This window comes from Aquarana catesbeiana, linkage group LG03 (assembly GCF_042186555.1).
Source record: "Aquarana catesbeiana isolate 2022-GZ linkage group LG03, ASM4218655v1, whole genome shotgun sequence".
Lineage (NCBI taxonomy): Eukaryota > Metazoa > Chordata > Amphibia > Anura > Ranidae > Aquarana > Aquarana catesbeiana.
The window spans coordinates 672,995,150-673,012,364 of record NC_133326.1 but is presented as its reverse complement, the minus strand read 5'-3'; the positions used below and the strand labels follow the sequence as shown (position 1 = coordinate 673,012,364).

The following is a 17,215-nucleotide window of genomic DNA, read 5'->3' as shown; positions in this document are numbered from 1 at the left end:
AGCAGATGGGATACAGTAGCAGAAAACCACACTGGATGCCACTCATGTCCGCTAAGAATTGGAATCACACAGGCTCACCAAATTTGGACAATAGAAGTTTGGAAAAACTTTGCCTGGTCTGATGAGTCTCGATTTCAGCTGCGACACTCAGATGGTAGGGTCAGAATTTGGCATAAACAACATAAAAGCATGGATCCATCCTGCCTTGTATCAATGGTTCAGGCTGGTGGTGGTGTAATGGTGGGGGGGATATTTTCTTGGCACACTTTGGGCCCCTTAGTACCAATTGAGAGTCATTTAAACACCACGGCCTACCTGAGTATTGTTGCTGACCATGTCCATCCCTTTATGATGGCACTTTTTTTTTTGTCCGTTGCCATGCGTTGGCAGGCTATTCAAAATTAACTCCACTCAATGAATTCTACCTTTACGGCTATGTTTTATGTTCTACCCATATAGGGTGTAATATGAAATACAGTCAAGTTTTCCATTCCCTTACCCTTAATGTTGATCTCCAAGTTTCCTGTCACTTTAAATATTTCATTTGGACCAAGCTGGTCCAAACAATTTTATTTCCTTCACTAACTGATGTATTGGTTCTAAGCGCTGTATGTACTTTAGGTGGCTTCAGCTTTGTATACATTCACGGAATACAAAGCTGCCTATGAATGGCTATGAGTGCTGCTGAGACCAATCCTGTTTTTGTTCTGGTCACAAGACGGGTAGCTTCAGCTACCTACAGCACACAGTGCTGGGTCTTCGGCTGTGAGATGGAGAACAAAACAGAATTGGCCTCAGCAACGCACAGCCATTCATAGGCAGCTTTGTATTCTGTGAATGTATACAAAGCTTTCTCTGATTGGCTGAGTTGAAAATTGTTATGTCACCAGCTGGTTGACAACATTGGAGGTGGTTATAATTTTTCTCTCTTTCTTTCAGATTGTAGTGACAGTCTGGAAGCGGGACACAGAACAGCCACGGGTGAAAGCATTCGGGTATCGCTCCCTGCTGCTCAATTCTAACCCAGGTCAAATTTTCCGAGAAGAACAGGCCACGTTCAAGGCTCAAGGTGACCTTAAGAACCCGCCTACAGAATCTTTATATAGGAGAATTAAACCTGTCACAAATTGACCTGTCAAAATAAACACTGCACATAAATGGACAAATCCAAATGAGCATATTATGAAAAATGCATATTGTTCATGAAAATGGCATATCAAAACGATTAGCAGATCCAGAGAATTGGACAGCTGGATTTATAGCAAATCCTGAATTGCTGTCAGTAAGCATTTCCCCTTCCTTTGAGTTCCGAGGGTGTAGCCAGTAAAAAGGTATGGAATTAAAGTTCAGCTTTAAGGTGATATTAAATGTAAATAAAAAATAAACATATTATACTTACCTGCTCTGTACAATGAACAGCCCCGATCCTGCTCTTCTTGGGCCCCCTGCTGGCATTCCAGGCTCCTCCCCCTGCTGGGTGCTTTGGGGGCACCCGTGCGTGCTCGCTCTCGGGCCCTGCTTTGTGTGTCTGAGACACACAGAACGGGGCTTGGCCCCGCCCCCCTACCTCCTTATTGGCTGTGATTGACAGCAATGGGAGCCAATGAGGAGGCAGAGAGCTGGGAGAGCAGCTGCTCTTGTGCACATTGCTGGAACAAGATTTGCCCCAGGTAAATACTTAAGGTTTTTACCTTCATGCCCCCCCCCCCCCCCCTTTTTGAGTCACCCCTTGTCTCTAAGCACCCTCCAATGGTTCCACTCCTACCCACCTCCACTGTCCCTTTTGGAGACTACAGAATCAAGTATATAATTTGTATTGAATCTGTTAATGTTACAAGAAAAGCAAAGTAAAATAGATCCTCTTCCACCAGCAACAATAGTTCCCCCCCCCCCCCCCAGCAGAAAAACATCCCCCACACAACAATGGACCCCACCCCAGCAACAATAGGTCCCCGCAGCAATAACAGGCCCCACACAACAATACACACCCCCCCCCCCCCAGCAACAATGGACCACCCACAACAAAACACCACCCCCAGCAACAAGGAGATCAACCCCAGCAACATTAGACCCTCCAGCAGCAGTAAGGGATCTCCCAGCAGCCAGCATCAATAGACCCTCCAGCAGCCAGCATCAATAGTCCTCTCCCTCAACAGTTGATCCCTACCAGCAACATAACACTCCACTAGATCCCCCACCAGCAACACTAGACCTTCACCCAAAAACAGGTCCTCACCAGTGACAGCAGATCCCCCAGCAGCCAGCATCAATAGACCCTCTAGGACACTCCACACCCCTTTCCATTACATACGTTTAGTGCTGGAGGTGCCAGAACTGCATTCCCACTAAAAGAAATCCCTGGATATAATGCATGAAGGTAAAACACTTTCAGCCTTTAGAGCCAATAACAAGGTTCAGGATAAGGAAGGCACGTGGCCAAGCTCGAATTTTACAGGAAACGTGATCTGCACATAATTCAGCTGCCTTTATCTCTGTATCTACTGATCACACTCATGTGCAATTTTGACTGTAAGTGACCCCATTTTTTTTTTCATCATATGCTCAGCATGGGGGTTTATTTACTAAAACTGGAGAGTGCAAAATCTGGTGCAGCTCTGCAGAGAAATCAATCAACTTCCAGGTTTTTTTTTTTTTTTTTTTGGTCAAAGCTTTAAAGGGGTTGTAAACCCTTGCGGTTTTTCATCTTCATGCATTCTATGCATTGAGGTGAAAAACCTCTTGTAGTGCACCAGCCCCTCAGAGCCCCCCCCTTTTACTTACCTGAGCCCGATCGTTCCGGGGATGAGCACACCCACTTTAGGCGGTGTCTCGGTCCTGATTGAATAGATTGATAGCAGTGAAGCCATTGGCTCCAGCTGCCGTCAATCAAATCCAATGACGCGGGAGCCAGGGGGCGTCTCTATACCATTGCAGGGTGGAAGCAACGTCACTTCCGCCCATATTTTAGTGTAAATATGAGATCTGAGGTCTTTTTGACTCCAGATCTCATATTTAAGAGGTCCTGTCATGCTTTTTTTTCTATTACAAGGGATGTTTACATTCCTTGTAATGGGAATAAAAGTGACCCCATTTTTTTTTTTTTTTATAAAAGAACAGTGTAAAAATAAAAAATATAAAAGGTAAAATAAATAAGAAAAAAACTGTTTAAACGCGCTCCGTCCCGCCGAGCTCGCGTGCAGAAGCGAACGCATACGTGAGTAGCGCCCGCATATGAAAACGGTGTTCAAACCACACATGTGAGGTATCGCTACGATCGGTAGAGCAAGAGCAATCATTCTACACCCCCTCTGTAACTGAAAACATGCAACCTGTAGAATTTTTTTTAAACTTCGCCTATGGAGATTTTTAAGGGTAAATGTTTGTCGCCATTCGACGAGTGGAAGCAATTTTGAAGCATGACATGTTGGGTATCAATTTACTCTGCGTAACATTATCTTTCACAATATATAAAAAAATTGGGCTAACTTTACTGTTGCCTTATTTTTTTTTTAATTAAAAAAAAAGTGTATTTTTTCCAAAAAAAAGTGCGCTTGTAAGACCGCTGCGCATATATGGTGTGACAAAGTATTTCAACAACCGCCATTTTATTCTCTAGGGTGTTAGAACCCCCAAACATTATATATTTTTTTCCTAAGTAATTTTCTAGCAAAAAAACTTGTAAACCCCAACTCTCAGAGGCTCGGTCCTTAAGTGGTTAATTGAACAATCTGAAGTTGGAAGCCGATTGGTTACCATGTACAGCCGCACCAGATATTGCACTCTCCAGCTTTAGTAAATCAACCCCATTGTGAGATGGAGCAGAATGATTCATGTTTAGGGATAGGGGACGAGCAGTTACTGTCTGCATGATGTTTGCTTTCCTCATATTTATATGGGGTTCCTGTCATTTGTTCTGGTTTCTTTTCACACTAGTTGAAGCTTTAATAGCTTGTGTCCAGTTTAAGGCCCTAAAGAAGTGAAACTGCAATAAGGAGAACACAGCTGGTACAATTACTTCAAACTAACCTACTAACGTCTTAATTTCCTGTCAGTCTATGCGGGAGAGATCACTGTATGTTCTGTGTTAAAGGAAAACTATGGGATATATTTAATAAGTATGCATTTCAAGTCATAAGATTTTCATGACCGTAGTTTTAATATAACTTTTTCATATATTTACATGAAAGGGGTTTTATTTTTATTTTTTTATTTTATTTTTTTTTTTTATATTTTATTGCATTTATTAGTATTTAAATGCAAGAATTGTGATTTCCAGCAGTAATGTTGGGTGATGATCATGGAGAGAAGGAAGTTTAGGGGTATATTTGGAAAATACCTGGACTTACAGATGGGGCTTTCTTAATATTAACACTTGCCAACCAGCGATGTCCCTGTACGTCACTGGACTTCAAGTGGTTATACCGGGATGATGCCTGCAGCTGTTTTTTTTAGAACTGGCGGTCGGCTCTCTTGTAAAAGCAAAAAAGAGCAATCCTAGTGGCTAACTAGCTGCTGGATTGCTTTCACAAGCAGTGAGAGGGGACGTTCCCAACTCTCCCTCCCTTCTGCAGGATTCTCTGGCTCTCCCGTCCCAGCCGGAAGCACCGGCTGGTTACTCGGGTCTCTACAGAGAGCTGAACGAAGTCCAAATCGTCACTCAGCTATGGTAACTTGGAAGCAATGACCTGACGTCACTTCCGGTTTACCTGGATGTCAACAGCTCCATTTTCAAAAATAAAAAGCCTTTAAAACACAGATCTTGATTTAAGGGCAGAGGAGGGATTTGGGGTCTTATAGACCCCAGATCTCTGCATAAAGAATACCTGTCAAATGCCTATTGCTGTCACAAGGATGTTTACATTCCTTGTGATAGAAATAAAAGTAATAAAAAAATTAAAGCAACAGTATAAAAATAAAAAGTGCCCCTGTCCCACTTGCAAATGTGAATGTACACGTTGGTCCCGCACACATGCAAACAATGATCGTCCCACACATGTGAGGTATCGCTGAAAATGCCAGATCGAGGGCAGTAATTCTAGCACCAGACCTCCTGAGTAAATTTAAAGTGTTGCCTATGGATAGTAAAATGTATGTCATTTGCCACCGTTGCACGGGGAGTGCGCAGTTTTAAAGTGTTTTATATCTATTTACTCGGTGTAACATCCATTTTTTTTAATTTTACAAAAAATTGGGTTAAGCATTGTGTTTTTTTGCATTAAAATGAAAGTGTATGGCTTCCAAACAAATTGCGTTTGAAAAACTGCTGTGCAAATGCCGTGCGACATAAATTGCAAAACCCACCGATTTATTCTCTATAGCATAGAGCAAGACTCTGATAGGCAGAGGCATGATGGGACTTGTAGTTTTGCAACAGCTGGAGGTCAGCTAATTGCAGATCCCTGCTCTAGGGCCTCAGCTTATATATATATATATATTTTTTTTAATGTTTGGGGCTTCTATGTAATTTTTCTAGCAAAAAATACAGATGGTTACATGTAAACAAAGTGCCAGAAAAAGCCAGGGGGGGGGGGGGGTCAAGTGGCTTTAAACAGAATGCTTGAAGTGTAAATACAGGCATTACTCAAACGCATTCCCAAAACTCCCTCTCCACTCCAGAATTTATTTTTTCCTTTACATTATTCCTGTTGCATGGCTTGTAAAATCCTGGCAAAGGCAACGACTGGAAGCTTTGTTCCTGTTGATGTATGTAGGCACGCCCCCAGAACCGGAATCATTTGAATCTGTATATCAACAGGTTGGTTGTACTGAAGTCGATCCATCAACTTTAGATATACAGTGAGGAAAATTAATTATTTGATGCCCCTGCAGATTTTGTAAGTTTGCCCACTTACAAAGAAATGAAGGGTCTATCATTTTTATCATGGGTGTATTTTAAATGATGGAGACAGAATATCAACCAAAAATCCAGAAAATAGCACATGATACAAATGTTATAAATTGAGTTGCAATTCAGTGAGTAAAATAAGTATTTGATCCCCTACCAACCAACAATAATCCTGGCTCCCACAGACTGACTACAGTATCTGCTCATGTGGTACACAGATTAGTCCTGTCAGTTTAAGAAGGTGCTCCTAATGACAACTCCTTATGTGTATAAAAGACACCTGTCAACAGAATCTTTCTTCCATTCAAACCTCACCATCGTGGGCAAGACCAGAGAGCTGTCAAAGGATGTCAGGGACAAGATTGTAGACCTGCACAAGGCTGGAATGGGCTAAGACCGTCAGCAAGAAGCTTGGTGAGAAGGAAACAACTGTTGGAGTGGTTATTTGCAAATGGAATAAATACAAAATAACCATCAATCCCCCTCAGTGTGGAGCTCCATGCAGCATTTTGCATCATGGGGTAAGGATGATCATGAGAATAGTGATGGATCAGCGCAGAACTACACGGGAGGAGCTTGTGGATGATTTCAAGGCAGTTGGGACCACAGTCACCAAGCAAACCATTGGTAACATAATACGCCGCCATGGATTGAAATTCTGCAGCACCCGCAAGGTCCCCCTCAAGAAGGCACATGTACAGGCCCGTCTGAAGTTTGCCAATGAACATCTAAATGATTCAGAGAAGGATTGTAAGAAAGTGCTGTGGTCAGATGAGACCAAAATTAAACTCTTTGGCATTAACTGGACTCGCTGTGTTTGGAGGAAGAAAAATGCTGACTATGACCCTAAGAAACACCATCCCTACAGTCCAACACGGAGGTAGAAACATGAGGCTTTGGGGCTGTTTCTTTGCTAAAGTTCCGGGCCAGCTTTGCCACATTGAGGGGCCAATAGACGTGGCCATGTGTTGTAAAATCTTGGATGAGAACCTTCTTCTCTCAGCCAGAACACTGAAGATGGGTCATGGATGTGTCTTCCAGCATGACAGTGACCCAAAACATACCGCCAAGGCAACAAAGGAGTGGCTCAAGAAGAAGCACATTAAGGTCATGGAGAGGTCTAGCCAGTCTCCAGACCTTAATCCTATAGAAAATTTATGGAGGGAGCTGAAACTTCGAGTTTCCAAGCGACAGCCAAGAAACCTTAAGGATTTAGAGAAGATCTGTAAAGAAGAGTGGACCAAAATCCCTCCTGAGATGTGTGCAAACCTGGTCACCAACTACAAGAAACGTCTGACCTCTGTGCTTGCCAGAAAGGGTTTCTGTACCAAGTCATGTTTTTTGTTTGGGGATCAAATACTTATTTTACTCTTTGAACTGCAACTCAAAACATTTGTATCGTGTTTTTTTTTTTCTAGATTTTTGGTTGATATTCTGTCTCTCTCATTTAAAATACACCCGTGATAAAACATTATAGACTCTTCATTTCTTTGTAAGTGGGCAAACTTACAAAATCTGCAGGGGATCAAATAATAATTTTCCCCACTACTTCATATGGATAACGTTTATCTGCATACCTAAGATATGTTATAGTTTTCCTTTAGCTCTGCCACTAATCTCTTTCCCTTTGATAACCAGTAGTTGCTCTGTCCCCTCTCTGAGTGACTTCTCTTCTCTCTGGCAGTGAGTACCCTCCTCACCGTGCTCCCACCTCCCACCCTCAGGTGCCGACAGTTCAACGTGTCCGGGAAACATCTTACAGCTCTGAAAGGTGAGATCTGGGAGAAGAGGGCACAGTGAACAAAGAAGTAGGGGGGATACAGCTGCCCTCACCCTCCCTCCATCTTTCTTCCCCTCTCAGTGCTCAACACTTCCTCTCAGGACGACCTCTGTATTCGGGATGTACGGATACTCCCCAATTTCAACGCCAGTTACCTTCCTGTCATGCCGGATGGTTCCGTACTGCTGGTGGACAATGTCTGGTAAGTGAGAAGTTCATGTTTGTACACCGTACAATCCACACTGCAGTATGTTAAAGGAGAATCAGTAAAGAATGGACTTGCACAAAAATCTGAATCCTGACCCAGATTTACTAGAGGAGGAGAAGAGTGTGTTGGCTTTTAAGCTGGACATAGATGGATCAAATGACAAAAAAAAAAAACAAATGCATTCCCCATCCACACAATCGTGGTGGATAGAGGGATCCTCCCCACAAAGACATTGTATCCTGACAGGTGGGACTCTCCGCTGTCAGAGTACGTTGATCAGCAGCCTAAGACGCTGATCAAGAAAAGAATTTCCAACAAGCCCATAAGTCATTCATTAAATCAGTTTCTGCTGATCAGGAGTAGCCACATATATGGCTCGAAATTCAGCCTGTCCCTGCTGAACTGGATGAAGTTCGATCCATCTATAGCCAGCTGTAAAGTGAATGTTCACTTATTTTAGTGAATAAGGTGAAATTAGTTGAAAATCCACTTTGTGAAAAAAAAAAAATTCTAAGCCAGGAAAATAAAAAAAACAAAAAAAAACCCCAAAAAACAGGATACTCTTTTCTTAGAGGACATTGTACAATTAGAATGTACAGGAATTATTTCCAAATCTTTGAGCATTTTTTTTTTTTTTTTTTTTAAAGCCTTTATAGAACCCTCAAAGCGATTGAGAGTATTCAAAAACGCAGATCTTGGTGGTTTGAATGTTTTCAAGTGCAAAGGAGGGATTTGGGGTCTTATTGACCCCAGATCCCTCCATTAAGAGTACCTGTCACGTCCCTATTTCTGTCCCAAGGATGTTTACATTCCTTGTGATGTGATGTAAACAGAGACGGCAATCGGCTATTTTTTCTCCTCGTGCTGACAGCGTGAGGAGAAAAAAAAAGCCGATCACCTGCAGCCGTTAGAGGGACATCAGTCCTGATCATGGCGAGCTGCTGCAGATCCTCAGTGCCCACCTGTGCCACCTATCAGTGCCACCTCATCAGCGCATATCAATAAAGGAGAAAAGTTACCTGTTTGCAAAATTTTATAACAAACTATGAAACATGATTTTTTTTTTTTTTCAAAATTCTTTTTTTGTTTAGCAAAAAATAAAAATCCCAGCTGTGATTAAATACCACCAAAATAAAGCTCTATTTGTGTGAAAACAAATGATAAAAATTTCATTTGGGTACAGTGTTGTATGACCGCGCAATTGTCATTCAGAGTGCGACAGCACTGAAAATTGGTCTGGGCAGGAGGGGGGTTTAAGTGCCCGGTAAGCAAGTGGTTAAAGTCCTGAGTGTGACAGGTTTTCCTCCATAACTGTCTTGAACCATTACTACAACCAGCATCTATGATTGGTTTTGGATGAAATAACTCTTATAAACAAAAATGTTAAATCTGAATATTTCAGAAACATGTGGTCACCCAGCAGCGAACAGATTATTATTATTATTTTCCACAGTGACGGAGCTCAGAACTGTCTGTCCTTCTCCACAACTAAAAGGAATTCTCTTGTTCTTTCACTCCTTGTCCTCCTTCTAGTGCAGGGTGATTCAGTGCAATGCGGGCTGTTGGTTTTTTTTTCTTATTTTCAGGCACTTTGTTAGGTAAAGTTCTTTTGAAATACAAGCCAGCCCCGGTTTGGTGCATGGGAATGCATGAAGAATTCAGTGGGTTGTACATGACTCCTTGAGAAAGAATGTAAACAGAAGATCCGAAGTATCTATAAACCAAACACATGCTATCCACATCATAACAATGCTCGCCCACTGGTTAAAGAGGAACTTCATTCTCTCAATCCACATTGACAAGTTTTAATCCTTACGCTGCTAGCATTAACCCCCTTTCAGCCCCCGAAGGTATTACCCCCCCTTAATGACTAGGCCATTTTTTGCGATACGTGGTCGCTGTAACTGACGATTGCGCGGTCATGCGACGTTGTACCCAAACAAAATTGATGTTTTTTTTTCCCCAGAAATAGAGCTTTCTTTTGGAGGTATTTGATCACCTCTGCGTTTTTTTTTATTTTTTGCGCTGTTAAACAAAAAAAGTAACGACAATTTAAAAAAAAAAAAAAATTTTTTTTTTACTTTCTGCTTTAACACATCCTAAAAAAAAAAAAAAAAAAAAAAATCTTCCTCAATTTAGGGCAATATGTATTTTGCTGCATATTTTTGGTAAAAAAAAATCCTAATAAGCGTATATTGATTGGTTTGCGCAAAAGTTATAGCTTCTACAAAATAGGGGATATATTTATGGAATTTTTTATTTATTTATTACTAGTAATGGAGGTGATCAGCGATTTTTAGCGGGACTGCGACATTGTGGCGGACAGATCAGGCACCTAGCTTTTTGGGAACCGGTGACATCATTACAGTGATCAGTACTAAAAATAGGCATTGACGCTGTATAAATTGACACTGGCAGGGAAGAGGTTAACATCGGGGCGAGCAAAGGGTTAACTGTGTTCCCTCAGTGTGTTTCTAACTGTGTGGGGGGGATGGGCTCACTGCATGGACACTGATCCATGTTCCTGGAAAACTAGATCAGAGTGTCCATGCCTGACAGCACGGCGGTCTGCTTGTTTACATCAGCAGACCGCCGTTCTGTCTCTGCAGGGAGCGATCGCGGATGGCCAGCGGACATCGTGTCCGCCAGGCCCTCTGATTGCGCGCTGATTGGCCACAGAGGTAGCCAATCGCGGCTCCGGCGGCGCACGTGTGTGCCCCCCAGTGGCCATTAGCAAAATCACGTACCTATATTTTTTATTTTTTTACTTTTTATTATTTCACGTAATAAAGCCGCCTTGCCGCAGTATATGTACGGCAGGCGGTCGGGAAGTGGTTAATAAACAGGAAAGTGTATCATATTTACTTGTTTTAAAAGATAAGTTCACCTTTGGGAACATGTTGCATGTTTCACTCGTTTTTAGGGTGAAATATGTAACATGTTCTCACTCCTGCAGCTGATGCCTTCACAGCATCTAGTGACTGCAAGGCAGGGATCTTCTCCCCCCCCCCCCCTCCACCCCCACTCGCTGTCACTATTTTTAAGAAAACGCAGCCATGCAGGGCTCAGCCCAGCCATTCCACTTATTCAGAGGTTGCGGCTGTTGTCTTAGTTCTCATTGAACTACCATGATGCTATAGAGCACTCTGGTAGTTCATTGTCTCTTCTTGTCAGTGTGCATCTGCCTGTATGAGGTATGAACAGACAGACACACTGACAAGTCTGCAGGAGTCCTACATTGCACCCGCGAACTGCTGATCATGGGTGCTATGCTTTCCAGGCTCCTAATAATTTAAAAAAAAATGTATCTTTTACCTGCAAAAAGATGTGCATTTATTTAAAAAAAAAGTTAAACATATACAGAAATGCTAGGGGGGTGTTTTTCAAAATGATTTCTCAGCAAAATAAAGCATGGAGACCTGGATGGATGGGGGGAAGTTTGCTTTGAATACTAAAAGTAAATACTGTTTTTAGTTTGTGGTGCTCAGATGCAGCGTAGTTGTGCTTTAAGCATGCTGTTTATCTGAACATCTAACATACATGTATCAGTTCCTTTTTTTAGCTTCATTTTCTCATTGGTTAAAGTGGTTGTAAAGGCATAAGGTTTTTATCTTAAAGAAGTTGTAAACTTCCCTTTGCAAGTTGTATCTATAAGTAAGCCTAGAAAAAGGCTTATTACTATAAATATCTCCTAAACGTGCGCCGTTTAGGAGAAATTTACTGTATACTGTGCTGATGATGTCATTGGCACATGCGCTGTGAAAAAACGCCCCCCCTGCCGTTTTTTTCACGAGTGAGTGCCATGACCGGCGGCTCCCGTGCGTGCCTTCTGCGTGCAGGAGCCCCCCTCAGCCCCCCTAACACTTACCTGAGGTCACTCTCTGTGCAGCGATGTCCAGGAGTGTCAACAGTTCAAGATTCTCCCTTGGCTGTCACTGCTGTCAAAGTCAGCTAGCCAATCAAGGGAGAGAGAGGGCGCGGGGCTAGGTCAGGGCTCCATGTCTGAATGGACACAGGGAGCTGTGACTTGGCTCAGGTGCCCCCATAGCAAGCCGTCTGCTGTGGGGGCACTGAACAGGAGGGAGGGGCCAGGATCACAGAAGAGGGACCCGAGAAGAGGAGGATCGGGGCTGCTCTGTGCAAACCCACTACACAGTATTTAAGACTTTACAATAATCTTTAAGGGAACCACTGTGTCCTATCCTCTTCTCCTAGCTCTGGGGGCTGTGTGCGGATACTCAAATCCACGCTCAGCCCCTCGCACTAACATCACATATCTTGAGCTCCATGAGTTAGAGGCTTCCTCAGGCTGTGGGTGAGGATAAAGGGATTGACATCCTTTGTACTAATTCAAATTCAAAAGTAGCATTTCAGTGTTCAGGTGTGACTTGGAAGACATCTGTGTGACTTGATGCACAGATGTCTATGCAAGTCGCACCTGAACTTGCAAAAAGTAGTGCAGGAACTACTTTTAAAATTGGAGTCTGAGTCAAACTGATTTGACTGCTTCCAATGCAGACTTTAGTGTGCGATTTGTCAAACCGCATGACAAGTCACATCGGTGTGACCGGGGGGGGCTTACAGCTGTATGTAGAGTGGTGCGTACGCCTGTGTAATCACAGGCTGACTGTTGGGCCCCATTCACATCTCAGCGTTTTGTAGCTCGAAGCTCCAAAACGTCAGAGGAGAAAAAAAAAAAAATCAGTTATTCTCCATTAGCTCATCCCCCACAGCTAATACCTTTTTGTATAACTTGACCCTCCCTCCTAGATTGTAAGCTTTAAAGAGCAGGGCTCTCTGATTCCTCCTGTATTGTAATTGTTCTGTCTGCCCTAATGTTGTAAAGCGCTATGTAAACTGTCGGTGGTATATAAATCCTGTATAATAATAATAATAATATTCTCTATGGAGATGGTTCACACCTCCACTACAAGTCGCCTGAAGCTCAAAGTTCTGGAGCTTTTTTTGTAGCTTGCAGCGGGCAGATTGGTGTGTTTTTGAAGCATTTTTTGTTTTTTGTTCCATAGAAATGCATGGAAACGCTTGATTCAGCTGGTTTCAAGGGTTTTCGTGAGTTTTGTCATGCGTTTTTGAGCGTTTTTCTGCTCAAATGCAATAAATAAAATAAAAAAAAAAATACAATAAATCAAAAAAGAAATAAAATACATAAATAATCACAAACATTTAATAAAATATTTAAACTAAATAAAAATAAATAATTCTAAAAATAAATAAGTAAAATAAAACCTTATCCCATCCCCTAACTCAGTGATGGCGAACCTTGGCACCCCAGATGTTTTGAAACTACATTTCCCATGATGCTCATGCACTCTGCAGTGTAGTTGAGCATCATGGGAAATGTAGTTTCAAAACATCTGGGGTGCCAAGGTTCACCATCACTGCCCTAAGTCTATTAACCTCTAATCCTAAACCCGAACACGAATAATAACCCCTAAACCTAATCATAACCTAACTAAATAAATAAGTAAATACATAAATAATATTAAATAAATTAACCCCTAATAATAACCTTTACACTTTACATAAAATGTAAAAAAAAATAAAAGTGGATGAGAAGCAGGGGTGTTGCTAGGTCGACAAAAGGTCTGGGGCTAGAGCCCATAGCAGCGTAGTAAAGAAAGTCCTACGCTTGGGCGGGCATACACATGTATATACTGTAATATACATGTGTGTGTATATATCCCCAGAAAGCCCCCCCTACTTACATCAGGGTCCCCGGAGACCCCCCCACTTACATCCGGGTCCCCAGAGAGCCCCCCACTTACATCCGGGTCCCCAGAGAGCCCCCCACTTACATCAGGGTCCCCAGAAAGCCCCCCACTTACATCAGGGTCCCCAGAAAGCCTCCCCCTTAAATTAGGGTCCCCAGAGATCCTCCCCCTTAAAATCAGGGTCCCCAGAGACCCCCCCTCCCCTTGGGGTCCCCTGCAGAGACTCAGGGCTATGGGCCCCAGATTTGGGGCTATAGCCCCAAAAGCCACCCCCTAGCGACGCCACTGATGAGAAGGCTGAAAAACAGCAACAAATGATGCAACGGATTATATTTTTCTGTATTGGCTAATAAAAAAAAAATTAAAAAATGCTCAAAAACTTACATACAAAAGAACGCCTGACAAAAACTCTCAAAAAGGTGATGCTCAGGTGTGAATGCAGCCTTGGTGTGTACAGGACTCCTGTATGGCGTCCAGTAGACTGATAATACTGGGCATAGCAGAGTGACGGCAAACTGACAACGGGAGTATCTGGCACACCATGCTTCATCCTGTAAATTCTACTAGCAATCCCAGGGAAGCAAACTGACCACGCCTTCACAGATCTGCTTCCATGCTTGGCGTGGTCATATTAAAACCAAAACCAAGAAGAACTGGCAGGATCAGCTACAGAAGATTGACAGCTTTATGAATATACACACAAATAAATATATACAGAATGGTATTTTTTGGGTGGGTAACATACACTTTACATGACTGTCCTCTGTCCACAGTCACCAGTCAGGAGACGTCAGTATGGCCTCATTCCTGCGACTGCACAGCTGTTCTTCCCAGTTACCCAGTATGCTCTGCTCCCTGGAGGAGCACAACTTCCTGTTCCAGCTGCAGGCAAGAGAGCGCCCCCCTGAGGATGCCAAAGAGGTGAGACGGAAAATACAACAGGCATTTAAATGCATTTATTCATTTGTTAGTTTTGTTAGTTTTTATGGAGTAGGAGGAAGTTAAAGTGCAAGTTCACCTTTTTCAGAAAAAAAATTACAAGGTGAGCTAACACCCTACACCCTCCCTACTTATCCCTGCAGTATTTACCTCCATGGGTGAGGAGCTGTCAGTGCCCACACTACTTGTGTAGCAGTCAAGGCATTTGAAATCCCTGCTCTTCTTTCTGCAGGGCTTCCGTGATGGATCACAACGATTCTGATTGGTCAGTGCCAGCAAAGAGAATCGCTCTGATCTGTTCCTGAAGCCCTGCATAAAGATTAGGGAGAAGAGCAGGGATTTCAAATCCCTGGACCGCTATGCCGGCTGTGTGGGCACTGACAACTCATCACCTACAGAGGAAAGTACAGTGGGAAACTGGGTGCAGAGGTTGTGGAGTGTTAGCTCACCTTTCAAATTTCTTATAAAAAGGTGAAGTAACCCTTTAAATTTGTCGTTTTTTTATTTCAGAAACTCCAATTTAATTAAGTTCTGACATGATGGCAGTATCTGGATCTGCAAAAGAACACAAGGAGAGGAGGCGCCTCTAAGTGCAGTATTAAACCAATTTTAATAAAAACTCTGTGCAAAACACTCACATTTTGTAGATTAACATTAAGCATGTAATGTAACTAGAAGTCCAGGAGGAGAGGAGTCCGTCAGGTCTGTCACTAACTGGCGCTGAGTCCTGCTGTGCGTGCGGCTGTGCCCGAACACCGCTAAAGCCGGCCGCGGTGATGAGATTCCAAAGCGAGGCCTGAGACGCTGATGGAAAGCAGGCGCGGAGCTGTGACGTCACTGGGATGCGACGCGTTTCGTGAGCGTGCAGGCTACGATAGCACGGTAGCCGCGCTCCTTCATCAAAGCTGCAGAGGGATCGTGGGAGTGGTTTAAGAAGAGAATGGGGGCGGGGACTGGAGAGAAAAGGGGAAGAAGGAAGAGCGGATTGACAGGAACACAGTGAGGGGGAGGGAAAAGGACAAAGGATGATGGCTGTGTATCTGGTTTATCCAAAGAATGACAGGGTGTAAATCAATATGTGGGGGAATATATGTGTAAATAGAATAAAGGTGGATATGAAGATTTAAATTAGAAAGTAAAAGTGAAAATAAAAATAAATATAAAAAAAAATAAAATATAAAAATAATAATAATAATAAATAAAAATAATAATAAAAATAAAAATAATAATAATAGTAAAAATAAAAATAATAATAATAATAAAAATAAATAAAAATAATAAAAATAAATAAAAGTAAAAATATGCTCAAAGTGATGATGATAATAATAAATGCTAATAAGGATAAATAGAGTTAAATAAAAATGTTGTTGTATCATGAGATGATAGTTTGAGTAAAATGAACATTAAGATTAACATTAAGGTTAAGATTATTAATAAATCTGTATACATGTACGAATATGTGCATACATGTGCACAGGTATGTATTTTGTCAGGTGCATGCGCACGCATAAGGGGCCCACTGCTAAGTGGCCTCCATGCATGCGCCGCTCATAACAACATAAAGGGAAGAAAAGGGGCCTATTCAAGAAAAGGGGGGGGGGGGGAGCCCATGTATGTAGAGAGGTACACGGGTTCTATAGAATTCATTTTCTAAAAAGACAGTCAAAACACAAAAAAACAACAAAAAAACAAAAACAAAAAACAAAAAACAAAAACAAAAGCAAAAACGGGGAACCCATCAGGCCTTCGGAGGTCAGTGTATGATTATCGTTAAAACAGCTTACTCATTTGGTTATAGATGGTAAACAGATATAAAATAAATAGATAAAAGAGTACATTGAGGTATAATATTGTGTTTACAGAATAGTTGCAATCTCAATGCTTTCGTTGATTCCTCCCGGCGAGAGTACATCTAAGGTATAGATCCAAAAAGTCTCACGTGCACAGAGCTTTTTGAATCTTTCAGCCGCCGGGAGAGACCTCGGAATTTGTTCAATTACCCACACTTTCAGGCCCTCAGTAGAACCTTGGTGGGCTAAGGAGAAATGTCTTGGGACACTATGAGGATCTGTTCCACCTTCTATGAGCCTTCTGTGTTCCCCAAACCTTCGTCTCAGGGCTCTAATTGTCCGGCCCACATACATTAGGCCACACGGACACATTAGGCCATAAACGACGAAGTCGGATGAACAGTTATAGAATTCCTTTAGCACAAAGGTCTTACCCTTAGTGGTAAAGGACTTCTGTCCATGCTGAATGAATTTGCAGGTTTTGCACAAGGCCTTACGGCACTGGTACATGCCTACTAGGGGGATCAGTGTAGGTACAGACGATGCTGTTGGAATGGATCTGAACTTGCTGGGTGCAATCTTACTTCTAAGGTTGGGAGCCCTGCGATAGATCACCTTGGGGCGAATTGGGAGCCCCAAGGTGATCTATCGCAGGGCTCCCAACCTTAGAAGTAAGATTGCACCCAGCAAGTTCAGATCCATTCCAACAGCATCGTCTGTACCTACACTGATCCCCCTAGTAGGCATGTACCAGTGCCGTAAGGCCTTGTGCAAAACCTGCAAATTCATTCAGCATGGACAGAAGTCCTTTACCACTAAGGGTAAGACCTTTGTGCTAAAGGAATTCTATAACTGTTCATCCGACTTCGTCGTTTATGGCCTAATGTGTCCGTGTGGCCTAATGTATGTGGGCCGGACAAT

The 17,215-nt window shown here is 42.5% G+C and overlaps 1 protein-coding gene across 1 annotated transcript in view; it reads left to right on the top strand.

Moving 5' to 3' along the window:
- The window catches only part of TRAPPC14 (trafficking protein particle complex subunit 14), a 50,502-nt gene that overhangs the window by 16,572 nt on the left and 16,715 nt on the right, over nt 1-17,215 (top strand). The window contains exons 3-6 of the mRNA XM_073622874.1: nt 940-1,069; nt 7,530-7,616; nt 7,707-7,827; nt 14,339-14,486. Of these exons, the coding sequence (XP_073478975.1) occupies nt 940-1,069; nt 7,530-7,616; nt 7,707-7,827; nt 14,339-14,486 (486 nt within the window). The remainder of the gene's footprint in view (nt 1-939; nt 1,070-7,529; nt 7,617-7,706; nt 7,828-14,338; nt 14,487-17,215) is intronic.